Source organism: Etheostoma cragini, chromosome 7, assembly GCF_013103735.1.
Source record: "Etheostoma cragini isolate CJK2018 chromosome 7, CSU_Ecrag_1.0, whole genome shotgun sequence".
Lineage (NCBI taxonomy): Eukaryota > Metazoa > Chordata > Actinopteri > Perciformes > Percidae > Etheostoma > Etheostoma cragini.
The window spans coordinates 13763120-13790272 of NC_048413.1; the positions used below are offsets into that span (position 1 = coordinate 13763120).

At 40.8% G+C, this 27153-nt stretch overlaps 4 protein-coding genes and 1 long non-coding RNA gene across 7 annotated transcripts; 1 reads left to right on the plus strand and 4 right to left on the minus strand.

The window, feature by feature from the left end:
• Positions 1-488: 488 nt before the first annotated feature.
• On the plus strand, positions 489-20147 carry LOC117947669. The gene is made up of 3 exons (XR_004657289.1): positions 489-619; positions 4986-4995; positions 20137-20147. It is a non-coding gene; the product is annotated as an uncharacterized LOC117947669 (long non-coding RNA).
• lad1 (ladinin) lies at positions 521-7469 on the minus strand. Its single transcript, XM_034876757.1, has 14 exons — positions 7274-7469; positions 6475-6660; positions 5617-5890; positions 4343-4416; positions 3653-3824; positions 3068-3160; positions 2646-2689; positions 2520-2562; positions 2249-2292; positions 2066-2132; positions 1801-1935; positions 1602-1688; positions 863-991; positions 521-754 (listed from the first exon to the last, which is right to left on the minus strand). Exons 1-13 carry the CDS (start codon positions 7309-7311, stop codon positions 893-895), a joined length of 1356 nt encoding a protein of 451 aa, XP_034732648.1. The 5' UTR covers positions 7312-7469; the 3' UTR covers positions 521-754; positions 863-892.
• On the minus strand, positions 9081-13676 carry tnni1a (troponin I type 1a (skeletal, slow)). 3 transcript variants are annotated; one of them, XM_034876802.1, is made up of 8 exons: positions 13507-13676; positions 11762-11793; positions 11606-11612; positions 11428-11469; positions 11057-11188; positions 10578-10667; positions 10241-10417; positions 9081-9592 (listed from the first exon to the last, which is right to left on the minus strand). In XM_034876802.1, the coding sequence occupies exons 2-8, from the start codon at positions 11773-11775 to the stop codon at positions 9488-9490; spliced, it is 567 nt and encodes a 188-aa protein (XP_034732693.1). In that variant the 5' UTR covers positions 11776-11793; positions 13507-13676; the 3' UTR covers positions 9081-9487. The 3 variants fall into 3 exon arrangements, with proteins under 3 accessions (XP_034732693.1, XP_034732694.1, XP_034732692.1); XM_034876803.1 differs by having other exon boundaries at positions 11762-11794; positions 13511-13602; XM_034876801.1 differs by lacking the exons at positions 11762-11793; positions 13507-13676 and having other exon boundaries at positions 11606-11701.
• phlda3 (pleckstrin homology-like domain, family A, member 3) lies at positions 17465-19473 on the minus strand. The gene is made up of 2 exons (XM_034876809.1): positions 18768-19473; positions 17465-18052 (listed from the first exon to the last, which is right to left on the minus strand). Exon 1 carries the CDS (start codon positions 19171-19173, stop codon positions 18778-18780), a length of 396 nt encoding a protein of 131 aa, XP_034732700.1. The 5' UTR covers positions 19174-19473; the 3' UTR covers positions 17465-18052; positions 18768-18777.
• On the minus strand, positions 20091-26186 carry csrp1a (cysteine and glycine-rich protein 1a). Its single transcript, XM_034876805.1, has 6 exons — positions 25869-26186; positions 23633-23742; positions 22623-22791; positions 22414-22543; positions 22232-22328; positions 20091-20578 (listed from the first exon to the last, which is right to left on the minus strand). Exons 2-6 carry the CDS (start codon positions 23739-23741, stop codon positions 20502-20504), a joined length of 582 nt encoding a protein of 193 aa, XP_034732696.1. The 5' UTR covers position 23742; positions 25869-26186; the 3' UTR covers positions 20091-20501.
• Between the last annotated feature and the right edge of the window lie 967 nt (positions 26187-27153).

Consider the following 27153-nt stretch of genomic DNA (forward strand, 5'->3'; position numbering starts at 1 on the left):
TGCTCACAAACAATGACTCACACACCACATACACATTTTTTCACCCTTGTATGGCAACCTGCCACTGACAGAACACAGGCATCAAGCTCTTATCTACCCCCCCCCCCCCCCCCCCCCCCCCCCCCCCCCCCCCTCCCCTCCCTCTCCCCCTGCTGAGATAAGTAGTGTTACATAGTGTGCATTAAAAGAACAGGAAGTGTTTCAATGTTGTGTTAGCAAGCAATTTGAAGAAATTCACGACAGAAGTATAGTACTAAAACATTTTATTTATTAGAAAGGCAGCATTTTGCCCACAGTGACACAGAACTAAAGGTATATTTTAGCTGATTGAAAAAAAACAAAAAACATGGTCCCACTGCTGCAATTCTGTAAAAATAGACGTTATTATCCTTAAAACCTACACCTGTTTAAAGTGCTTGAAAAAGTACACAAAGGCAAATGGCTGAAAAGCTTTGAAAGAAATATGTCACTTTCCTCCCTGTTTTCTATCACTGGTCTTCTCCTCTCCTGACATTTTTTGCTTTTTACCCTTCCTCACACATTAATATTCATGTAATGTCAATGTTTGAAGTAAGACTTATTTGTACTTTAAGCAATGCATTAGTGTATGATTAAAGCAGTATCCTCAACACACTTTTTCTCTTTATGGCATATCTGTTCCTCCTGTGTGCTTTGGCAGGGAAGTAAAAAAAAAAAACATAGTATGAAGAAAGAATCAGTCAGTCATGGCATCCACCCCACCATCTACTAAATCCTACAAATAAGGGCACAGAAAGGCAAGAAATTATTGCTGAAGATACACATTTTTATTTCCTATACAAATTTAAAGTTATGTTAGAGTTGTGAGGGACGGTAATCTCACTTGTTGGCCTTTATAAATAGACATCCTTCTTCACTTGCAGAGTTTTCCAGGGCTGGGTTTTGGGACACTGTTCTCCTCTCTGGTCTCAAACAGGCTCCTCTTACCGATGATGTCCACATGTCTCAAGTCCTGCAAATAGGAAATTGAAAAATGATCACACTTGTTTTTACAAGACAATCAACCCTCAATACAACAGACAAAAGTAAATCATAAAAAGTCATGAAAAACATGATAAGTGAAAAGATCTTTATTTGCTCCAATATAACGAAAATGGCAGAGTTCTCGTAGCTATGGAAACCTTGCTGTTAAAACTAACAGCAACCCAGTTTCTGTATGTCATAGAAACCGTTTTTAAACTTCTGAAGTTAAGCCAACCAGTTATTAGTTTAACTGTGAACTAAAGACTCTAATCACCACTATAGGAGAATAGAACGAATGTTGCTTTCAGAATAAAAAAACTCCTGCTTCCTATTCATTTATATTATAAATAATCACAGTTGCCAGAACTAGAGGAGAAAACCTATTTTTAAAATCAACAAGGAACATAATGTGAGTTGGTTTGGTAAGGGCATCCTAATCAAATGTGAGCAGCAGGAAGAAAACAAATATGTACTGCTCTTGAGGCACACACAGTATAGATGAAAGAGTACGACTGCCCTCTAGCTGCCAGATGCTACACTTGTTTAACATCTTACATGATGCAGTTTTACCAGACATGTAACTATGCAAATAGCCTCACAGTAGGAAGTGAAGACCCAGTATCGTTGGTCTTGTTGACCCAGCGGTTGATCCGGTCTGACATTCCTGATTGGAAGCTCCTAAATTCCTGTGAATTTCCGACAGAGATGTGAAATAATCAGAACCCATACATGCTAATATCAGTCCATGCATTGATGGCACATGCAGATCTGACAGGTGATTTTGAGTAATAAATGTACCTGTCTAGAAACCCCCGGGCTGGTGGGGCTCGCCCCCTGTTTCTCCTTCTCAAAGAGGCCTCTCTTCCTGGACACCTCTTCCAGTAGAAACAGGGTCCTCTGGGTCACGTCTGGAGATCGTATTATTTCAGACTTCTATGCGCATATAGGAAGCAGAGTCAAGAAAAGAACATCAGCGTTGATATGGAAAAAAAATGTTCCTTATATATTTTACTTGTACAGTGACTTAAGTTGTGTCATTCTGTTTTGTTGCAGAGAGTCTGACCTGTGCAGCCTGAGCCAGTCTCTCCATCTTCTCCTGGATGGACCTGGATGAAATCCTCTGCCTAGAGCTAGACAAAACAGAATGCACATATGCAAGGGCTGCGTACACATTCTTTGACTAAAATAACAATAATTCAAACTTTTAGAAAAGGTTAAAGAAAATCATTCGGCTGTAAAAACTCACTTTCTTTGGAAGGATGATGCTTTGTCTTCATCTTCATTTTGGTCCTGGACAATTAACATTACACACACACTCATTATACACACTGTAAATCATCTGTGTACCACCCTAACACAAAACAAATACATGAATATATAATATACATACTATTTTCTTATTATTATGATCCAAGTCAACATTCCTAATCTTTTTACTCAGTAAATATTGAAAGATTACCTTTCCGTCCAAAGTGCAAAGTTATGACTACAGCTATGACTAGTATTAGATAGCTTACTGTGTTGGATTCAAACTTCTTGGAGGCCAACCTCACGCTCGCACTACAACAGAATACAGCTGTCAGCAACCAAACTGAGGTAGACAGATCCAACGACAGGAACTTAAAATAAAGATGTTGCCTTACCTCCTCTGCAGCGGAGCACTCTCTTCTTCTTTCTTCCTCATCATCTGTGGAAAACCAAGCCTATGTGAGTGTGCGTTAGCAGACCTTACAGTCGTCCAAATATCAGCAGCTAATGACCAGCACAAATATCCCGACTCTTTTGATGTGTTGGGGTGTTAACAAAGCAACCAGTCAGCAATAAAAGCTGGTAAATATTGCTTCAGCTATTAGCACAAGCCCGAAGCCTGAGTGACACAACCAAATTACCCTGAAATGATAGTCTAACAGCTGATGAGAGATTAAACCTTTTTTTACAGTCAAATAGGGACAGAATAATGTTGGCAGTTAGCCGTGTGTGTGTGTGTGTGTGTGTGTGTGTCTGTGTGTGTGTCTGTGTTAGTGTGTGTGTGTGTGCATGTGTGCATGTGTGCCCGCGTGTTTACCCTGAAAGATATAGTCCTTGAGCTCTGTCTGATGAACGCTGGTTTGGCCGTCTGTTCAAAGTTGTCGTTGGAGGAAGAGCCATTCACGTTGGTCTAAAGGTAAAGCAAAATAACATTTAGTGCTACACAGGATCATATTTAACTATTCCCATTAAGATGAAGATGAGCTGAAGTGAGCATCTCTTGTATTCTTCAACACTGTGTACTTAACAAAGGCACCAGTGATAGTTTGGTTGTATTGGCACAAAGACTGTAACTTTCACTCTTTAAACACTAAAGGATGCTGCTTTATTGAATTGATGATCAACTGCATCAGAACTTCGCAGCCAAACTCCATGAGACAAGCAAAATATGAAGCATAGATAGATACGTTGTAAATGATGTTGTGTGTGTGTGTGTGTGTGTGTGTGTGTGTGTGTGTTGGGGCGGGGGGTTAATGTCATAGCTAATCTACTGATGTCCCCCAAGGCATGCCCTCCCCCCTGAGAGATGCTGTTGTGACAATGGGTTGTAAACGTTGTAAATGATGTTGTGTGTGTGTGTGTGTGTGTGTGTGTGTGTGTGTGTGTGTGTGTGTGAAAATACCTCCTGTGTGTGTCCATTCTGAGCAGGGCTTTGAGCTCCCCTAGGAGAAGGGCTCTGGCAAGGCGATGGCCAGTGTTCTCGAGGTGAGTAGGGGGCTGTCGGAGAGCGAGGGCTCATGGGACTTGTGCACCCGCTGGCGGAGGGGCTTTTGTCGAGTGAGATGGAGACGGAACTGCAACACCAGAAACACAAGTGAACTGAAAGGTCAGTTGAAGATGTGCATGAGAAAGCAACTCGTTCTCCAACTCACAGTAAAGCCGCAGAGTATTATGTCTTTACCACACCCTGTTCAAGTCTCCTTTCAAAATTTTGACTGTCTAAATCTTCTAAGACAATATTCTTGCTTAGATATCTTGCCGCTGATCTTGATTAGACAGTTGTCCGTCTATGTGAGTTTCCATCTGGTTATATTAACTGAATGTCTAAATGAGTGTGTCTCTTGAAGACTTTAGTTGGTTGGCACATATGGCTGTTTTCATGTGGTTTATTACTTTTATCAGATTACTTACTCTTGGTTGCGATTTCACTGCTCTACTACACTCTTCTTCTTCTCTCTTGCACTTTAATTTCCCTGTGTGGAATCAGTATCCTTAATCTTATCTTAAAGAAATGTTTGATCTGTATGTGATCCTTCCTGATGACTCAGACATGAAAAGAGCATCAGACATACAGTTTATTGTGATCATTTACCTGACAAACTTGCGAGGCGGGTTGGACGATGGCTTGGGATCGCGGTCATTGCTCGACGACTGTCCATTTTCGTGCTAACAAAGAAACAAACAGTAGAAGAGACAATCAATATGAGCGCACAACATAGAAGCTTTTGAACAGAGCCACCAGAGACACACCTCACATTACACATTACTTAGAGCCGCCTGCCATTGTAATGAAAGATAAAGTTAGTTATGACCTTAAACCAGCCTTATCAAAGTTTTATAGATGTTTTGCATTTGATTCGTGTGAAGCGTGCAGCAAGTCCAGTTATAAGACAGGCCATGATCCATACAGTAATTTCCTCAGTTTCCTCAAATTCTATCAATCATTTATTTATTCTGTTTGTTAACTCAAAGAAAATATGCTATGTGTTTCCATCTTTACAGAACACATAACATTAATATCTTCCCCTGATGAGAAAAAAAAGTTGTTTTTGTAGAATTTAGAAAATGATTAACATGACTCTGCCTCTGTGTGGGGTAACAGTTAACTGTGATTAACCACACTGCAGGGTTGCCATAATGGTGGCACTGTTAGGACTAAGTGAAGCATTAATAGTTTGGATGTGAGTGCTTGTCTACCGCTCTTGTCAAAAGGATTTGTCTGTCAGTGAAGGCAGTTCATACTTTGTCATTTTTAGCCAAACTAACTGAATGACTGCAGGAGTAGCAGTGCTAGTCGGTCAGTCCACCACTTTGGCGCAGACTGTAATTACCTCAACAACTATTGTGTAAGATGGATTGCCGTGCCTTTTTGTACATGCATGTTCCCAGAGGTTATATCCTACTGACTTTGTTGCTTCTCTAACTTCTCCTCACAGGAACAGCACATCAAAGTGTTCACTTTCCCCCTGAAATACCCAAACATTTCCTGCATAGATTAACACAACATTTTGTTCAGACATTCATGGTCCTGAGATAATTTATCCTAACCACTTTGGGGACCCAATGACTTTTAATCAGCACTATCATCAGGTCAAAATCTCAGTTGCAAAAGTTATGACACTCCCATCGTCCTCAGCTGTACTTAATCTTTTGTAATAATTAGAAAATGTAAGCATGCTAACATGCTAAGTAAGGGTGTGAATATGGAAAACATTACACTTGCTGAACATCAGCATGTTAGCATAACATTGTTATTGCGAGAATGCCTAAGTGAGCCTCACTGAGCTGCTCTAGACTCTAAATTGTGTTGTCATTTATTAACTATGATAACAAAACAACAACACCAGCACATCATTTCAGTCTTACTTGTCTGTTTGTGATGTTGGTGTTGCTGGTGTGGCTGTAAGAGGCGGTTTTTGGCGGTGGTTGTGGTTTGCACGGGGCATTCACAGAGGGCAAAACACCACCCTGCTCATCATCTATGTCCCCGAGTAGCTCCACCCTGGCTCCTCCGCTGCAGGCCTCTGCTTCATCCTCCCCTACCTCCTTTTGTTGTCTCAGCATCTCCACATGCCTCATCCTTCGCTTTTCATCCCGGACTCGCAGCATCTCCACAAAGTCCAGCTGCATCTGCTCCACACTGAAAAGAACCAGTTTATGCACGCACATGAATGACGGATATATGGTGGATTGTCTCCAGTAAGGGAAAGGACCTGTCAGTCCTGTGTCTGATTGTGTTTCTCAAATGAAAGGCTCTACAGATCCTCTCTCTCTTTGAAGACTGCTTCTGCTTCAGGAACTCAGCTGGGGGTGTTTTTGATAACTTAGCTGTTGGTGTTTCTGATAACTTAGCTGTTGGTGTTTTTGATAACTCAGCTGGTGGTTGTTTTTGATAACTTTCTTCATGTGTTTGAAAACTATACAGATGACACACTCCCATTGGCAAAAACGTGTAATAATCCTCTCTCTACACCTTTGAAATACATCCACTAAAACCATCAAAAGCAGATGGAATCTCATATACTAGCATGCCTATGGCTAACATACAGCAAAGATGGAGTGAATGAAAGACAGATAAAGAGAGAGATAGTAGCAGAGCATAAACCGTGCATAAAGAAGAGCAGAGCACACATCTACAGCAACAGAATCAGGTTCCGACTGTCTACAGATCAAGCTTTGACAAGTAAAGATGAATGAATTGCTTTACTAAATCATGAAAATAACCTGCTGAGGCCCTGGGACGTCTCACTTGTGGAGTCTGTCCCAAAGGCGCTGTCGCTGGTGGGCGAGCTTCCGGTTGTTTGGCTGAAGTTGGCATCTGGGTCGGCGGTGCTGCTCGAGCTCTTCACCCTCCTCCTCCTCTCCCTCTCCACCTCCTCCTCGTCCTCCATCGTCCACTGGCGCGCCAGGCTGAGTACAGAATCATAATGCACTCAGGACACGCACATAACAATCAGACAACGTGGAAGTAAAACAGAAACTAAAACCGAGGTAGAGACAAAAATGAAGATCCAAATCCCAACGTGAAAGTTTTCATGAAAATCTCCAGAAATGGATCTAATAAGCTGCTTGTTTTGGTTGCTGGAAAGGAGAGATTACAGTTGTAATAACGGTTTCACAGAACCTGCTATACTTGTTCATCAACTGTTTATGAGGAGATTTACAGTTGGTTGCTTGTCTGAACAACTTTAAATTACATTTCAGTCTAGTGTCATGCAGGATGTGTGTAGAAAGTACAGCGTTTATTAGTCTACTATCTTTTAACAATGACAAAAGAAAACAGAAAGTAGCTTTTTCATAAAGCTGCTGTGGGTTTACAAGGCTGCTGACTACAGATATTGTAATGCCCCTAAATGAATATTATAAACTCATTTTTGTTCTGCTCAACTGCCATAGTGAGCTATGTTTATGCTTGTTCAGCGACTAAAGTTAAATTCCATAACATCCACTGTCAAAAAGCAGCAGTTGCAGATGGTGCTCTCAAACACAGGTGTCATATTCTCTTTAAAGAAAAAGCTCCTACCTGGACAGAGCCGACCAGTTCTTCCGACTTATGGACATATTGGACGCAAATATATAAAGTTAAGTTAAGTTTCCAGGTGCACTTCGCTCACAGACAAGAGTAAACTGATTAGCACTCTATGGGCGGCAGTCAAATTACAGACAGAGCGGCACAAAGCAGTCCACCTTTACCCCGATGCAGCTCACTAAGGCATCACATGACCACAAAGGTGAGCTACCCACCTGAGAGAGAGGGAGGGAGGGAGAGAGAGGGAGAGAGAGAGCTTCTCCTTGTATGGTGGGATTATGGCAGTTATGATAGCTGTGACAGTCACTTCTTTGTAGCCATTCCACACTGCTGCTATACAATTAAAGCTAACACAATACGCAGTAATGTGAACAAGTAAAAGTGTAAAGATAATAGAGATAAAAAAGTCAATAAAAGTTGATGTAAAAAGATGTTTTTGCAGTGTAAAACACCAGAAAAAAGGTTTTGCAAACATAGCACTTCAAGACAGCTACAAAGTAGTTAACTAGAAAATATCAAACACAAAATAGAAAGAGAATACAAATCTATGATAATAGAACTAAAGATCAATTTAATAGCAATAAACAAATGAGTTTATTTTTAAAGAAATGTCAACTGAATTGGTAAATTTGAAAGGAAAAGGAAACTATATGACTATAAACTATATTCTATGTCAAACTGGGTTTTGATGCTTTGTTGCACTGGGCAGTAAGTCTCTTGACAGTGTGAGTCAGACTGTTTGCTCTGCTGTGTAAGGCCACACCTGTCCTCTCAGCCCAGTATGTCGGACTCTGACCCAGGCTCGGGCTACGTCCAACACACACACACACACGCACACACACACACACACCCGCCATCTCACCTGGCTTCATTACCAAACCTGTATCTGCTTATGTTTTTGCAGACCGTGCCACAATAAACAGGATAAGCTACTGTCATGATTACAGGTAATGTGTAGCTGTTGTTGCTCATCCAGACCAACATTTGTGTGTGAGCATTAAAAGCCAGCTTCACTCATATTTGTAGAAGGTTGGCTTTCAGGCAGCTTGTACCATGAAGATGCTATCGAATGGGACTTCTTTGCATGTTGCATCCTGGCCAAAGAGGCCAAGCGTGCATCAGTGCTGTCATTGTAAACACTGAAGACTGAATTGTGTGTATGTGTCTGTGTTTTTGTGTTGCTTCACTGTTAATATGGAGGGAAAAATCTATTCAGTGACACATGATATACTGCAGGTTCTTTGCATCCACAGGGATAAGGCGATTAAAGCATCATTACCGAAGCCTTTTTTTTGGGTGTGCTTTATGAGCATGCAAAACAGACAGTGCCGTGGACAGCTGCCAGGTGTATGAGCATATCAGCACAAAGTTACTGTCTCGCAGAAGGGTCTCTGTGTCAGAGGTGCAATTCTTCAGTCCGTCAATATGTTCCATTGACATTCCTCTAATATAAAACTGTACAGCTTTGCTTGCAGCTTGTAGGGCTGTGCTTTGAGCTAAATAAAGGGATAACAATTACTCCTGAGTGGGCTATTGATATCTTTGCTGTATCTTAACATTTTGAAGCTTGCAGTATTGCAAAGGAAAGACAGCAATAAGATGAAGACTATTATCTTAGAGAGATGAAGATTCCCCCATTTCTATCTTTAAAGAAATCTATTGGCCATTGAGCACATATTCATACAGAAAAAAGCACAATGAAATGGAGATGCATTTAGTTTGTTTTATTATTGTTGGACTTATTTGTGCATGTATAAATCCATCTGACAAATCATTTTTACAGCTCAAAAAACCACAGGCCATGCTTTTGGACATTTTATCACTTAGCAAGAATATGCAGTTTAAGTTGGCCGGGCCATGTTAATATTGGCTATAACATCATTTGGCCTGCTGATTACAATACTATCCACCATTGTCTTCTAGAAACACAAGCCGCATTTTTTGAATTTGCTTTACAAAAACTACAAATCTGGGGTTTAGGTGCAATATCAGTTATGTGAACAATACAATTAATAGCACCATATCAATGAACAGCAAACTGATCACTTCTTAAGAAAAGTGGAGAAAATTTCAGGAGTGTAGAGACATGGCAGGGCTTACACAAAAATGGCAGAAATCCAGAAGCTGTAACAGACTGTTAGAAAACAAAACCGACTCAGATGCAGGAGGAGTGATGATCACATGACACCAGCCCATCCCCCTCTGGGTTCACTGGGCAGGACCCTTAGCAGCATCAAACATCTTCTTCCTTCCCTCCATCCCTGACATGGCCTCCACATTCTTCCTCCAGTCACTGTCCTCGACTGGCCTCTTCTGCAGACAGATGCAGTAGAGCATTAGATGGCATAAACGAACAGGAGCAATCTTTTTTCTTTTTTTTAAAAAGAGACTGTGAAGTAGAGCAGGTTCAGAGTATCTTATCATTGTTTTGCCTAAGCCTTTGAGGCCCATATTGTCACCTGGGAATCCCCTATGAGAATGGTGTTTAACTGCTAGTATAACTGGTTTACAGCCCCTTATAACACTCAGCGACAAACACTTCCATTCAGGCATACACACAAACACACACCCGCACCGGCTAATCTTCACAAGTACACACAAACACACGCACACACACACACACACTGACCAGCAAGCAGAACCGCTTACAAAAGTTACTCTTCTGTGTATAATGGGATCATTGTCTTACGTACCGTACCTCCTCTCACACACACACGGTTGCCGCCCTGCACTGGCCTGCTGCTTGGTATCTCAAACACACCCTACACACACACACACACGCACACACAAACTTTTCAGGTGTTCCAAATGGCACTTTAAGCACTGATGTCATGCATTTGAAAGCAACCTTGCATGCTTGCCCTTGGTAAGGTAGACATCTTGCTTGCAGTGGTTTGCTTGTGTTCAGTGTGTGCGTGCATGCATGAGAGGGTTTTGTCTTTCATTTCCTTCTGCACACACCTTCTCAGTATCCTCTTTCTTGACAGACTTGAGGTTGGCTCGGAGGTCCATGGAGACCTTGTGCTTTGAGCCCAGAAGTGAGCGAAGGATGGCATCAGCAGACACACGAACACGACGAAGACTTGGTCTCTTGAATTTCCCTCTGAGGTCCAACACCTTGATGTTAAGGTCTTTAATCTGGACCAGGGACAGAGAATCAAAAGACAATTTACCATTGGTCATTAATGACCAAGACCATTAGTACTGCAGGAATTTTACATGGTGACAGTTTTGCTGCATCTGCTTATGTGAGTTCAGCCCATAGCACATGGAAATGGGTCGAGGAAGTTATGTATACCTCACGTGTGTTGAGCATGACTTTGGCTTCAATGTCGTATCGCTCCTCATCCACCACATCTATCTTGGCATGAAGCTCTCTGCAGAGGTCCTGCACGTACACACACACAGCAACTTAAAATCTGTGCATCTGAAAAAGTTGCAGTTGCGGATCATCATCCTGTATATCCTCTATATGACAGAGCTTTAATGCCCGGACTTCCTTTAGTTTAATAGAATTAGCTGAAGTAGAAATCCATATTTAGTGGGGTTTTGGTTTTTAATGAGGAGGCAGAGGGAGCAGCAGTGCAAGGCAGTTATCTGGCAGATTTCTTGAAAACATCACTGAAAAAAGATTGTTTACATCCTGGATCGACAACAATTGCCTGTAGTAGAATGGGAGCTGCAGCTTTTACAGGTTTTAGATTACCAAAGAGCCAGAGGTGGGAGTGAAGAAAGCAAAGGACATCGGAAGATTTGGGGAATTTGAGGAAAAGTTACCTGTAGTTGTGCAAGACTCATGCTGCTGGTGTTTAGAGGAGGAGCTCTCTCTGACAGATAGTTCTGTTTCTCCTCCTCTTTAACCACAACCTCCTGTTCCAATTCCTCCTTGGCCTTTGCCACCATCAGACTCTGTACAAATATGAATCAACAGATAATACAATGTAATACAGGACGCTTTTATATTGCTCTGGTAAAGCACATCAAGTTTAAACGTTTTTTATGGAAACATTAATGTCAAGTACAGACTGTATGTTCAGATGTAACTGTAAATCAGAGGTTAAAGTACAGCTACAAAGAACAGGACGTCTGCTGCTCTCCTGTGGTCAAACACCTGTATTACATCATAGTTTGTCAGAAACATCTCTCACCTTGAGCATCAGCTTCCTCGAAGCTGAGATCTTTGGCTTCCTCTGGATGGAGAGCATTGTTCAGGACAACATTAAAATGTTAGTACTTCACTTGCAGCTTTTAATATCATTATCTGAATTGTTTTGTATTTGTAGCATTCACAAAATATTTAGCAATCAGTGATAAAAATTGGCTTACCTCTTGCCTGTAAAAAACAACAAAATTACAATATTTAAAAGAAAGGAAAGACAGGATTATTCCTAAACAAAGCTCAGACATTTTTGTTTTGTGTTATGTGTGTGCGAATTAATGAGTAAATGGTCTATAATAAGACCACAAAGCCTGATCACTCACACATGCTCAGGCATCCTGCTGATGAGATTTCACTGGAGGAGAGACAGAAGAGATTAGAAACACACACACACACACACACACACACACACACACACACACACACACACACACACTGAACAGTTGTCAGTGTTTGTTCATCAGCCTTTGTAGGGCCAGATCATTTTTCACTCTTCTCTTCTCTTCTCTTGGAGATCTCTGCTCTACCGCAATACAGTGGAGGTGAATGACATATTGTTTGTGTGTGTCACAAATGTTCAGTAGAGAGGAATCAGGAATAAATTTCCCAGGTTTCCAAATAATTTTAAGACATCACAGTGGACAGTTTTGCTTGTGAAATAATGTCTCCCAAATGTAAGGTTGAGGCATAAGGTGAGACTGTGTTTGTAAAGGTCCCATGTTGTAAAAGTGAGAGTTCCATACATTTTTAAGTCTAGGTGCTGTATATAAAATATCAAAACGCTAAATCTATAGAGTAATGCACACAGCACTTATTTAAAAACAGTGCTTTTAAATTATTAGACTACTGTAAGAAAAGGAAAATGCTGTTACAGTCATTCCCCGGCTGCAGTGATGGTCCAAAGACGGGAACGCAGATGTGAAAGACCTAGAAAAGCTGACCAATCAGAGCAGATTGGGCAACTTGGACTAGGAGAGCATTCCGTCAGATGGTTAATACAGGTATACTAATATAGACAGTATGAAGCATGTAAACATGTTCCAGTAGATACACAAAATACAATTAAACCTGAAAATGAGCATAATATGGGACAAGTCATCTTGTCAGCTCATCTCTATAGTGTTGTTTTCACTTTTGTCAACACATTAGCTTACCCTTGCTCTCCCTCCTTCGCATGGCCTTCTGGCCTTTATCTTAATCAACAAGTGATTTACAGCCCTCAACCCTTCTTTTTCTCACCTCTTCTCACCCTTTGTCTCCCCTAATTTACTCGTTGATTCCAGTTGAAAATGGCACCTACAACCTCCTAGCATGATGCTGCTCCAACGGATTAGGAAAATTCCGGACTGATTGCCATCCCTCATCCATCCCTCCCGTCTCTCATCCCCTTCTTTCTCCTCGGGATTATCTCGGGGAGAGGAATTTAGAGTGGCCTGTCTCCTCAAATAGACCGGGGGACATCTGATAGACAGCTGTGGAGGGTGATTGTGTTCTGGGGTGCCCAGCCTGGATCAGGGATTTACTGCTAGTAACTCATGAATGCTTATGAGCCTCTGAGGTACAGCCAATATTGCAATGCAAAACATTAAAATAAAAGCCCAAGCTGCTTTGGAAGGTTCATGTCTGTTTCGGATTTGAAAAGAGCTGCTTTGGCCACATATTAAAGCAGACTAGTTTGTATTATTTCAATTGATCATCCTGCAAAGTGTACTGGCTAATTGGCACTATGGTTAAGGTGGATCCACAGCGCTAAAACCAGGCTTTCGACAAAATGGCATCAAAACCTTCGCTGTACATCTCTAATATCCCTGCTTACTGGTTTGGCATCATATACTGATCCCCATAATAGACTACATTTCCATTGTATAAACCATTATTTTTCAGAGTTGCTTGAAAATGTGGATAAAGTCTACACATTTTCACCAAATAAATGGTTGTACAAGACAAATGTACATCAGTTCAAACTGCCGTCCATTTAGTTTGTGTACCATATAAATGCACAGAAGGTATATAATAGACCTAACACCATACCTGAGGAGCTTTACAGACCACCATGAAAGGACCTTACCGTTGTCAGAAGCAGGAAGGAGAGAGATGGCGGCAGCAGCAACAGCAGAGGCAAGATGGCCAGATCAGAGATGAGGAACAATTTGGTGTCCCTCTATTTAACTGCACCCCCTCCCCATTGTTGTGCTCCCTCTTTCTCTTTTGTTAGTGGAGGCTATAATTAGTCAACCCCATCTCTCTAACTGCCTAATCTTGCTCTGTCCGTTTGTCTCTCGCAGATTTATTATAAACCATGGGCCAGAAGTTAGAGCCTGGAGATTTGGCCTTTGCACAACAAAGGATGGAATGTTTATACTAGTCAAAGATTGTATGGAAAGAGAATGGGGACAGTACAAATTGGGAGAAGTAGTTGTTTGAACTGCTGGAAGAAAGAGAGAGTGACAACACCTGTGCCAGTTAATGATAGAAGTCTGTGTTGTTACACAGTATTTTTAGCCACACTAGTGGCTCTGTGAATGGAAACTTTGGTCTGTTATTTCACCGCTTTAATCCCAACCGAAATATTGCAACAGCTATCACATGGAATCCCATCAATTTTTGTTACAGACATTGGTGATCCACTGAGGGTGACTCCCAATGTCTTTGATGATCCCATTACTTTTTCCTGTAGCGCTACCATGGGGTGTATATTTTTGTTGTACACAGGTGTTGGTAATGGTATTGAACCATTGAGCTAGTGGCAAAATTACAACAATGCCATTTGGTTGAAGGTATCATAGTGTATTTCATTTAACACATGATGACAAGATCATTCTTTTTTGTCTTGTGTTCCCTGAATTCATATATCTTTAACTGGGTTTATTTAGGGTTGGGCGGTAATACGGTATACAGCGGGAAAAATTGCAAAAATAATGCAATGCACTTATATAAGAGACAAGGATTAAATAATAAATTGAATTTATTTAATGCCTAAAAATGCTTATATGTGGTTATCATCATGTGACAGTGTGGAGGAGAGAGAGAAAGAGAGAGAGATGGCAAGTCGTGCACAGAGTGACCTGGTCTCAAAGAAGAACACGACCTTGTGAAAAGGGAGAGGCTTTTCAGTATTAGTTTTTGGTATTCAGTTTCTGAATAGTGTAGGCACAAACTAACTGTTTGGTGATGCCGCCTGAGCCTTAGCGTCAACATTTTTATTTGGTCATGGTAATACTGTACACTGCAGTACAATAGGGAGGACGTTTGACAGTATTAACATTTAGATATTCTCCAACTCTAGTTAACTTTCTTAAGATGTTTATTTCTTTTTTACTCTAAATCCAGTTTAATTCTTTTTACCTTTAGCCTCTTTGGATTAAAGCTATATTGCATGTGTATAACGCACATGTCTTTGTCAAAGAAGTATGCTCTTTCTTTCTTTTTCCACAAGCACATTTACACCAGATGACTATCCTTTTGAGAGCCAAAGTCCCGCCCTTTCCTGTTGACCTCATAGGACCTTAAATCGTAAAAATATGAACGGTAGTAGGGTTGAGGTAAATATTTTTTTATCCAGTTTGAATTGAGCAATGGGGTTTGAGCAAAGCGATTACAAATATGATGTGTAAATTTGTCAATATAAAAGATAATTTTTCAACCAAAAAAAGCCTCAGTTAGCCCTGAGGTTTGTCATAGTGTAACTTACACACACAGAGACATCGTAGCTTCAGCAAGATGTCCTCAATGCGAAATTGAAGTGTGTAGTCTGTCTAACTACGTATTTTCACAGTCTTACACTTCACCTGTTTAACTATGAGCTAACTGAGACTTTCCAACTGACAAATTATCTTTAAAATTGACAAACATCATATTTGTAATCCATGGCTCAATTCAAACTGGATAAAAATCCATAATGCCATGATGTCTGTCCTGTTCAAACTAATATTCTTTCAACTCTAGATAAGCTCATGTTTGGTTTATGCAATTGCAGGTGACTGTCTCTGTTTATCTGCTGAAAGAAAGTCCAGAAAAAAGCAGCTGCTGTCTGTTTATCTGCTGAGAAAGCCAGACACCCTAGACAAAGGTTATTATGTTGAGACATGGCATTTTACTGAATAGTGTGAGTACACACACTCTGAAGGACTGGACCTTTAAAGGCAGGGTTGGTTATGTTGAAAAGTTAGCAAGATTTGAAAGTAGTATCTCCTCGGGGCTCTTTCAATCCCCTACGCCTGCTCTTGGGGCTCCGCCCACACACAGACTTGCATGAATACCGCTGCGTTGCTGCTTTAGAGCAGAGCGGAGAAAATACTGCAATTTTACTTCATGTCTCATTAACGATAGTTACGTATTGTAACTCCAGAATCTATAAGTATGGGCATAGCCCTCTCAGAGCTTTCGCTATTGGGTCACCCCTTTGCGCTTGCTCAGTTGTTAAGATTTCTTTTGTGCCCTCATGCCCATTGTTCTTCATCTAACGTTGGTGAAGCAGGTGGCCGAAATCCTAGAGGGCTATTCCTATACTCATAGAATCTGGAGTTACAATATGTAACTATCGTACTATTTCGTATAGGCTTTGCTCTCTGAGAGCTGTCGCTATTGGAATAAGGGTGAAGCTGATGTAGTCAACGCCGCCTGCAACACAGGGTTCCCAAGCAGAACATAGACTAATATATAGACTAAGTTCAATACATGAGATACTATATTATTTTGACTTAAAAAAACAAAGCGGAGGAAACTTGTATGTCTTTTATTTCCGCGGGATGTCCATACCTTCTCCTCCAGTGGCTTTATGAGGACTATGGTTAATTGATCTCTCACAACTAAAACAACCTTTGAACATACATGTTGCTATTAAACAGGTTCCTTTTGCTGTTTGGTTCTATGCGGTGCTTACTGCCCAAGACAATTGTGATTGGTTTAAAGAAATGCCAATAAACCAAAAAACAATTTCTTCTATACCGGAATGCTGTGTGGGTTTGTCAGACCGTCCTCCTCAGTGCTGAGGAGGAGGGTCTGGCAATGCGAGACTAGCAAACAACTAATATTATCACACTGAATGTTTAAAACAAACAGGACCACTGTCAGCAATGTGGCAACGATGTGCATTGAGCTCAGGATTTGAGATGGTAGAGTACACACAGCGTGACAAGGAGGCATTTCATTGGTTCCATCCATCAGCGGACCTCAAGGGAGAGCTTGGCGGGCATTTTTTTAGGATTACAGCAGCTACAGATGCGACTCTTTTTTGTTCTTTTCTCAGAACCTATAAGTTATGCATTGCTGTCGGGGTGTAATAGCTACCAACCCTGCCTTTAACAGACTTATCACACTACCGTTACAACTACTTTGCTCCTCTCTGCAGAGCTCCTTCACACACACAGACAAACACACATACACACTGTTTTGACCAATGATCCATTACTGGGTGTATCCACTCCTTGCAGTACTCCTGGTCGCTTGCTGACTCATGCGGTGTGGCTAGCTTTGGGGTTTTCCACAGTAATGGGAGAAGTTGCTACACAATCATCCCTTTGTTCCGGTCCTGCTCTGAGCCCCACAGCCAAACACAGCTCACACACCCAGTACCATATTCTTGACACAAAACATCCTTGAATGAACAATATAATGCTAGGCCTCGCTAACGAGAGTCTGCTGATGCTGAGACCTTGCTGAATTTCATGCTGGGGTGTGCATGTAATGGCTTCTGTAGGTTAGTCTATGTGGGAGGATGTTTTTGTGCACATGCCTCAGGCTCACTGTGCTTCTCATTAGTCCTCCACACTGCTCAGAACAAAAGGTATCCTGACTTTAGCACACACGCAAGAGAGCGTTGTCACAGTGTGTGTGTCTATATGTCTGGGGATGTGTGTATTTTCCAGAGGCTCTCGCAGCAAGGTTACACCACAACTGGAAACAGATGAGCTTAGTAATTAATGGTTAGGACCTAAAATGAATTGCAGCTGGCTTTACAGCTCTAAGAGACATTATATGTTCCAAAGAAGTACAGCATTGTTTGAAAATAAAAATAGAAACTTTATGATTACAGAGGAAAATGTTTTTAATCTTTTTAAAAGTGTAATACTGTACAGGGTTTCAGCAAATATATAGAATACATTGTGCATATGAGCAAAGTGTTTCTTCTTCATGTTCAACTTTAGAAAAAGCATGCATCTGTTTAGTCTTTATAACAAAAGGTTTCAAAGTCAGTCAAAGAGCGATGTGTTTTCCTCAAAAGCAAAGACTGAAGAAATAAAGTGACTACTGTTTTAGCAACATTAGAAATAGGAAGGAAAAATTGAAGATTTTTTAAACATCAAGGCACAAGGGGTAAACAGTGCCCTGGCTTTACAGTTTCTGTCTAAATAACGCCATATTTTCCTTACGCAGCAGTCTCCACAATGACCTACAGTATATACAATTCCTAGGCTTTGTGTGACAGCGTGATTAAGCTCATGTAGAAAGACAAGAGGAGTGTTTGTGACACTTCTTCTCTCCCCTTTAATCCATTTTCACCAATGGCTGCGCTGCACACCCCATCATGCTGTGCACCACCGAATCATGCTCATGGATCTGGTGCCCTCTACCCTTCTCCACCCTGATTGGTTCACTCCCAAGAAGTAGAAAGTCTGGCGAAAAAGATAAAAGCACATTTTTTAAATATTAAATTCAGAATTTATATATTCAACACAGGTGCAGCTGATGATGTTTGTAGTGAGTTAGGTAACACTGTTACCACGGCTACTGAGTTAATTTGGGCACTTGACTACTGCAGCTCTCTTAAAGAAGCATCTCGGTGGATTCCTGTACTGTGAGCTCATAGTTCAAACTTACACACTCGGTTCATGCACATTTGAGACTTCAGTGACTTGTTTCAGTAAATAACACAGTTGTCATGTGATGGCACTGACTATGTCCTAAATGTGGAAAAACTAGAAAAGATGTACGGTGTGCTTAGCTCTGGTCACTCCAATTCTGTGTGTATGTGTGTTTGTGTTTAAAAATACTTGGCAGGCAAGTGAGAGAGAGGCAGGCAGATGTTATTTTGGAGGCTCACATTGCATTGTAATTATGTCCTCAAGTGAGAGTGAGCTTGTGTCCTAAGACGACTGTGGTGTTGCAGTGAAGGCCGATGACCATAGTAAGGATAAACTGGCAGTGTAAACTCACATCTAAACACTGAAGATATACTTGTAGATTGATGCTTAAGTGCTTCCCAGCAATGGGCCATCTCATTTCCCAAAAGTCTGGATGTTTACATTCCATCCAATCAGAAAATATTATAACCTGCATTGTGATGGAAGCCCCAGTCTAATTCTCCTCCACCACCCGAGGAAGGCATACCTTTCCCAGGTCAAAGCTCCTCATCCTCCCCAGTGCTGCCCAGCTGTGCTGTGGACAGGTGTCTGTTCCGTCCTGTTTGCACGGCCTGCAGGTTCTTATGACGCACCAATGACAGAGCGATCTCCGCGTTCCACGCCGTGCCGTCCTGCGTACACCTAAAGTCAATCTCCTTTCCCGTAGCCATGACCACGGTGAAGTACACCAGCCCTCGCTTGTACTCCACGCAGTCCACCGTGGCCATGCGCTCAAAGCGGAGCTCCTTTGCCTTGGAGCCACCGCCTCTGCAGTTGTGAAGGCGCAGCCCTTCCTCTGTCAGCACGCAGCGCTTCTTCTTCCACAGCTGGAGGAGCCCGCTGCTGCGCTTCTCTAGCAGCCCGTCTCTGATCACTTTAGCCGGGAAAGACATGGCCACATTGAGCCAAAGTCAGAGCAAAACAAATAGAGAGTCTTCTTCAACAGTGATGGACTACGCTTCGAAATGAATCCATTAAATACAGATCTCATATGTTATTGTGTCGGAATCAAGTCCCTCAGGAAAACATACTACAAGACAACACTCTCTGCGTATAAATCAAATACATGCGCTAATGACCGTACTCCGTTGAGGTTGCTACAGTAGGCTGGTGTCCCTGGATATGTTTGAACATGCCCGGCTCCTCTGTGGACCTTCCACGCCTCCTGATGACGGCAGGCGGAGATCCGGGCTGTTAATGAAATCCCTGTCTGATTTTTTTTTAGCACCGTGTGTTGTGATGTTTGTTAACAGAAATATGCAGCCCTCCCATTTAGGTCACATTAGGCTATAAAAGTAAATGTATTTAGTGGAAAGAAGTCAGATGTTGTTGGCTAATATGCCAATGTGAGAAACGACAACAACAAAAACAACAACAACAACGTTTCAGAGCAATTCAATTTATTATTTTTTTATACATTTTATAGCTTACACATGTTCCTTTAAAATGTAAATATCCTGAAATAATAGTAGGCATGTTGAAACCAATGACAGACTTGATTTTAATGATTGAAGTTAAACAAAGCTGGGAAACATTATGCACAATGTTCATAACAAACAAGACTAGCTTTTTAATGAGGTTTCACTTTGGCTAAGACAGCAGGAGAGGGAAGCTGTAGCCCAATTCCCTAACTTTACATGATAGCCTATTATCATCACTGTGATGTGTCACCGCGATGTTATGAAAGGAACTGATACAATGAACATTGCGACATTTCTTGAAACTCACACACAGAAGTCCACTTCCCTACAGGTTCACTCAGCTGTTCTTATGTAATTTATGCACCAATTAAGAAAAATTGGCACCAAACTCTTTCAACTTTATTTAATGACATGCCGTTTGGAAAGCATAACAAGAAAAGCAGCATTTACTATATTAAATAGAATACTGTTTAATGATACTGAGAATAACGTAAGAGGGAAAACAAAAAACAGTAAAAGCAATGCAATTCATCTTTAAAGTGGTAAAAACATAAATAGGGCCTAAAGTTTAAGTATTATGTATGGATTATGTATTACGATTTACTGTAACAGCAATAGTTATGATCTTTGGTCCAAAGAGGACGAAAGGGTGTTATATTTCTCACTGTACAATCTTATAATGCAGTTTTTTAGGTGCATGTTTATTGGCAACAGTCTGCCCTCTGCAGGAAAAACACAGTAGTGCAGCTTTCTGGAAACCAGTCAACGGAAATCTCGAAATCTCAGTGGTCTCTACCAAGTTACTTGGTATGCGACAGCGCCCCGGCTCCCAATCCGTACCCAAATCCCTTGGGACCAAACTGTTTGCCGTAGCAACCTGTTGAAAATAAAGGTAATGTCAAAAAAACTCCACATTATGATATATTATTTAGTTAACCCCACTTGCAGCCTCGCATGCATTCGAGTCAAAGCTAGCTTAAACTTAGCAACGTCAAAAGCATTAACGTTAGCCCCATTAAGGACATCAGAAGGGGCGAAACGGACTCACTTCGAGATATTGTGTTTGAGCATTGTGTGTCTTTTTAGGCAGACTACAAAGAAGCTATCTGTACGACTACTAGAAACTATGAAGATTTAACTCGCTGCTGGATAATACCTGTACAATTAATAATGCTTAGTGTGACCTTAAAGTTCTGAGGTTGGTTACGGTCCGACGTTAGCTAATCGTTTACCTTCAAGAGCAACGTGGGAAGCAGGTTAAACAAATGTGTCAATATGCAGAGAACGGCATATTTCAATATCCACATGCCCAGAAGAGTGTTTGAGGATTCTTGAAATAGGCCTTGTCCACAGCCGACAGTTTTGACTTATCAAAGCAGGAAGCCTCTCCAGTGAGCCATCATGCACAATTCTAAACCCTGGAACCGGGTGGAGGACAGCCATCATTAATGATATGATTAATTGCACCTGTTCTTTTCTTGCTTACTATTTTGTTGTTTCACATGCTAAGTTTTGCTTTGGAAATCAAGGAGTGACATGTGCTGTGATGACAAATGCAGTATGGGGCTCAAAAAATAACTTTATTTTTAGGCTATATTGCTTTTCAAAACCAAGTTAAAAAGAGCTGGAAATGGACTCTTTTTACAGCATACATTTTGACTTATTAAAGCAGGAGAGTACAAGTTAATATATGGCTCCAAGAAATGTCCATGTATGCTGTATCAGTCAGCAAGCGTGCCAATACCAGAGCCTTGGAACTGGCTCCCCTAAAGGGTATGCAACCATCATTGGATGTTTTGTGAGTTAGAGAAGGGCATATCAATAATGCACTTTAATTAGGGGTTTGTGGAATGCTGAACCAGTTCTTTCAAATCAATATAAAAATATGATCTGTTCTTCCTATTTCTGAAAACGTTATTGTTGTGTACATTAGAATATCTTTAGGTAGGGGGCCCTCTACTGTATTCTTGTGTTTATTACAACACAGTCATCCACTCACAGGCCACTAATAAAAACACAGCAGATTATTTTCTCTCTCTCATTTGAATTTGAGTATTGCATTCCAATAATTCCCTCCCTCCTCTAGTTTAGGACGTGCTCTCTTGCTCTTTAAGTAGTCACACGGTGTATGTTGTATGACAGTATGGTGCATAATATCATAATCTCTGTCAGACAAATGCAGCCTGTATGATCAACACAGGTCGACCTGCCTGGTTTTCCCACTCTGGACCAGCATTGAAAACAGGTCAGACATATTACTATACAATGATATAATGCCATTATATGTACTTTTAATAGATATCTTATTGGCAGTAACATCTAGCCTCTTGACCATTAATGAAATCTCAGAGTGAACTTGAACACAATTTGGTTAGATCTTGAGCCTTAACAAATTCTTCTTAAAAGAAGAATTTGTTATGTTAGAAAAATGTATTAAAGAATGCTTGTGAAGTTTCAAATACAGGCTTCCTGTGTCATTTTATAACAATTAGCTATTATTTAGTTTCATTTCATGCATAGGATGTTTTACCTTTGCAGTAGATTTCTCCATCCTTATCAGCTAGTGTGGTTGACTCAAGGCTCTTCCCACATGATGCACAGGTGAAACATCCAGTCTTATGCCATGACTGTGAATAAAAAGAAGATCCATTTTTAAAAACGAGCTATGTTTTTCAAGCATGCACATCTGTGTGCATGTGTGTTTTTCCTTACACTCCCTGCTCCAATCACTTTCTCTGCAGCATAGACAGACTTCCCACAGCGAGGGCACTTGTCTGACCCTCCAAATGTCTGAGCCAGCTTGGATGGGTTCGGGTTGCTGGTAGGACGATGAGGTGCAGGTCTAATGGTGAGAGAGAGAAAATGTAGATAAAGGCCCTAAAGAAGAGATCAAGAAGTGTGTATGTTTGTGTGTTACTCACTCGTCATGTGTAATACCCAAAGACTCCCCCTTGTCCATGCTGAGTGTCCCTGCTCCCTGGCCATAACCATAGCCTTTTGGCCCGTGCTTCTTGCCGTAGCATGCCTTACAGTAAATTTCATCCATACGAACAGCTACAGTTGTGCTGTCCAAGTTCTTCCTACACACCACTGCAAAAACAGACACATTCACATGCACACACACACACACACACACACATCCGTACATTTATGTTTTTGTTTTCAATAGTTGCACATGTTTTGGGGAACATTCCTGCATTTAGTTCTGGGCTCCTAACGGTTTCCTTTTATGGAACAGTTCTATCGAAGAAGCATGTTCTTATTTAAATTCCATCACAGGAATGGTTGATTAAAACAGGAACACAAATAACTCTACTTGCAACTCCATATTTTTCAAGTTGAGACAGAAAAATACGTTTTTATTTATTTTATAATTTTTTTACTGTTTTACAGTTTTACTGTTGCAATGTTTGTGATTTAAGGATATAGAAAAACTAATCCCTTATCTGTTTTGCTGGTGTACTTTTATTATTTCTTTTTGTAATTGCCCAAACACTGAAGCTATGATTTAATTAATTATATAATGAACTATAATGGTGCTTTATACATTTCAAAAAAACTATCTCATCAACAGTCAATGTCAAATTCCATCTTAAGAAACAGTTCTCTTATTAGACTCAATTTACACCAATGTTTAAATTTTATACAGAAGGGTATCTTTCATGTAGGGAAATATACACATTTTCATGCTTATAAGTATTCCAGCGTGCATGCAACAACACTATCTTGGATTTTTTAAGTGACTGTGCATGTTACCTATTCCAGCATTTTTTTATTATGCTATTGCACCTATGCATATACATTTTTCTTTGAGAGTAGATGAGCAACAGTTCACATAAGGTTAGTATTACTTGTGACAGTAATGACGAGAGTCTGAAGTTCAGCCGTTTCCACGTTGACAATGACAGGAAGCAGCAAAGAGTTTACTTACTGCACAGGAAGCAGGACTTGTGGAAGCTCCGCCCATCACAAAGGACCTCTTCTGCAAAGTAAACCGTCTTCTGACAGCGGCCACACTTGTTTCCCCCTCCTAATGGCATCCTTTAGCAATGCATGAAGCATGAACACAGACACACACAAACACACTGTCATAACAGCTTTTTTTTTTTTTTTAATTCACTAAAAATGCAGCATCTTAACGAAGAAGAAGCAAGCCAGAAAAAGTGATTCTCTATGTTTCAGAGAGAAAAGGCTAACAAGTAGATGCTAGAAAAGTAAAAATGTAACTGTGGCTAAAGTAATGTATAGGTATATTCCTTCAGGGAATACAATTAAAATGTTATTTCTTAACCTGGTTTAAAAGCCTGTAATTTGCATGTGGAACTAGGCCTAAAATTTAAAAACAATTGGAAAAATGAACAAATAAATTCCTTTACACAACCATCTGTAGTTTCTGTTGTAAGAAACACATTTTTACATCCAGATTTGCTTGTCTGTAATTTTGGCTTTATAAAGCCAGGCCCTAAGACTGTAATTTCACTCCTGCCAGTTCTCTGTGGCTTCTTTAATGGACCAGCAAGCCGGTTGTGAAGCAGAAAATGCAAGAATAATTCATTTTTTATGTGTAGAGTTGATAGTTGCTCTCAGCCAATGTGGAAGTGATGTGAAAATGTGACTATAAGAGGAGTCTTAAAGTTGGTGGAATGTGAAATACTCTGGCATCCTGCCTTTTTCTACCCAGTGTGTTTCCCAGCATGACCCTCCCTGTCCAATCTTGTGTATCCACATCCACATTCCTGACCGTGTAAACCCTCCCACCTCCCTTTCCCTGACTCACAACATCTAATCCCTCCATGTCTGTCTCATTCGGCTTCAATTCTGCAGACCTCTTGATGTGAGTTGGAGGTTTGTTACATTTGGCGGGAAATAGGTTAAATGAAGAAGCAGCTGCAGCTCTACGTGCATCAGATCCTTTTTCTATTGGTCAGAACAGAGGATGGAGCTGAGCTCTCAGCAAAGTATGATATGAGGCTGTTTCCTGTCACTCTTATCCACACTTCCTGTGTATGCCAGGCTGCATACACAGGACAATGTATTTAAGTGCCAAACTGACTTGCAAAACCACATAAGCCTGAATATATCTGTACCAGGCATTGGTAGAATAATTGCATATTAAAGAGCTATCCAACAGCCAAAGTAGGACAAATAGGACTAGACTTGTAAGTCAGAAATCTCAAATAACTCTTTTGTGTTGTTTTACAGCAGTTTGGGAGTGAAAACAATCATGAGGAGCAGTAGAAGAAGGTAGAGGCTTGGACATGAGATGAGTGATGATGGGAAGATGATGGCAGCTTCAGGAACAAAGTTGTAAACAGAAGGAGGGAAAAAACAGGTGATGAATGAAAATAAAGTAAGTCAATATTTGTTTATGTTTGTACAGATAAGGCTGCTCTGGCTTGTTAAGAAAAGTCCTCACAGGAGTGGTTGACAGGGTTAACAGCTGTCAGTCTGACCACAGAGGGGATTGCATAGAGAAGTGAGACTAGGTGAGGAGTAATAAAGAACATTCTCACTTAACAGGCTAAAAGGTTATTAGCCATAATAATTTTATAAAATTAGGGCAGGGTTTTGAGAAAGACAAGGTTTATGATTGCTGGTCTTTCAGAGTTAAAAGTCAAGGCTTCTCCTTTACCAATAATGTGTTGATTTAGTACATATATTCTACAGGTCTCGGCTAAATCATTTGTACATTATTCTTGAAGATGAATTCTGGTACATGTTGATAATTGTGGCTCTGCAAGTTTAGACATGTGGGGACACTGACAGTTGTACAGGAATGTTCAAATAAAACAGTGAATGAGAAGTAAGAAGTGAAAACAAATCAGGAAGTCCGTTCATGAAGTAAATGTGACAGCATGTGACATCTGAGGGATTTAGGTGGAAATTGCCTACTGTTCTATATCAACTTCTGCACTTTGAACCAAAGAGCACAAAGTTCTTTGCATACTGTATTGGGTTTTCATTTAAATTAGTTTTACACATTGTATCACTATTTAATGGCATGCTTTGCAAACTCTAATGCGTGATAGCTGTTGGAACAAAGGAGTCTCCTCTGACTTAACCTTTTCTTATCATGCATCGCCACAAAGGGTAGGAAATTAGATACAGTAAGAGGCAAACAGAAAGCAGGAAGCCTAAGCAGGATGTAGTATATTCACATTACTTACCTGCAGTTATTAGGTGTCAATCAGTGATGATGGACAGGTTGAAGTTTTACTCCCTGATCAGAGAATTGCACCACTGGGGTGTGTTCAGAAAACCAGCAGTCCAACGTTAGGTGGAGGAGTTGTACGTTTAGTCTCCAGGAGAAAAGTAGCTTCTCTTACTAACCAAAATGTTCTGACTTAATCCCAGACTCAGACAATGTTGATGGTATGTGCCTGTCCACTTTTCCACTGTTCCAGATGTACTCTTAGGGAGGAGCTTCTGTTGTTGCTCCTTCAGTCCGCATACTATGGCGTGTTAAGCAAAAGGGGAGTTTCTGACTGACTAGCTGAGAGAGAGAGAGAGAGAGAGAGAATGGGGAGGGAACTTGAATTGAATAGCTGTGTATTGCCTTGCAATTGTTTAAATAGTTTATAGTTTTCACTGTGCATTTGAACTTCTCAAATTCCTACATTTTAAAGGAATTTTTCTCCCTACCCTTTTGTCTTTGGATTACAAGAGGCCTCATGTAGTACTTTCATTGCTGGTGTCAAATAACAAGATGCTAAAAGGAGGTTCATATATAAAAATTCTGAGGTATTTTATACATTTCTTCATACTTTGGTTTCAGGCTGGGGTTTCCATGAAATCATTCAAAAGTTCTGCTTCTCAGATAAGAGAGATTTACAGGACAATCAACCGGCCGTCAAACCCGCGGAACTGGATGAACTCTCCATTCATGAAGCTGTTGTGATGTTTAGGTTTTGTGTGTTTGTCTTTATTCCTTTATTGGATCCCCATTAGATGCTAACAATGTAGCAGCTTCTCTTTCTGGGGTCCACATGCAACAATCATAACACACACAAAGGAATTCCAAAACACATTTCACATTATTATGTAAAGCTCGCTGACCGCGCTCTCCTGCTCACACATCAGCCATTTAGCAAGAAGAGGGGAGGGAGAGCGCTGAGCTGCAGGCCCTGGAGCTCTGTCAGGGCGGTGTCGTTTGGTAGTTACCTGAAACCGGTGACTTTGTGCAGGTAAGGCGCGCCGCGAGCTGACGGCTGGTAAACTCCCCCACACAGTCGGACAATATTTGCAATAACCATCAATTTTTGTAAAACGGCACATATTTGACCTCTACATATTTGATTTCCCGCATAAAAAAGTCTCATAAGTGAATTTAGTGATGGAATAGCAGAAGAACAATGCATAGAATTTCTATAGCCAAATAAGGAGGAGTCACATAGTTGACGTCAACTTGACATCTGTCCATTTTAAGAGGCCGTTTCAAATTGTGAGATTTGC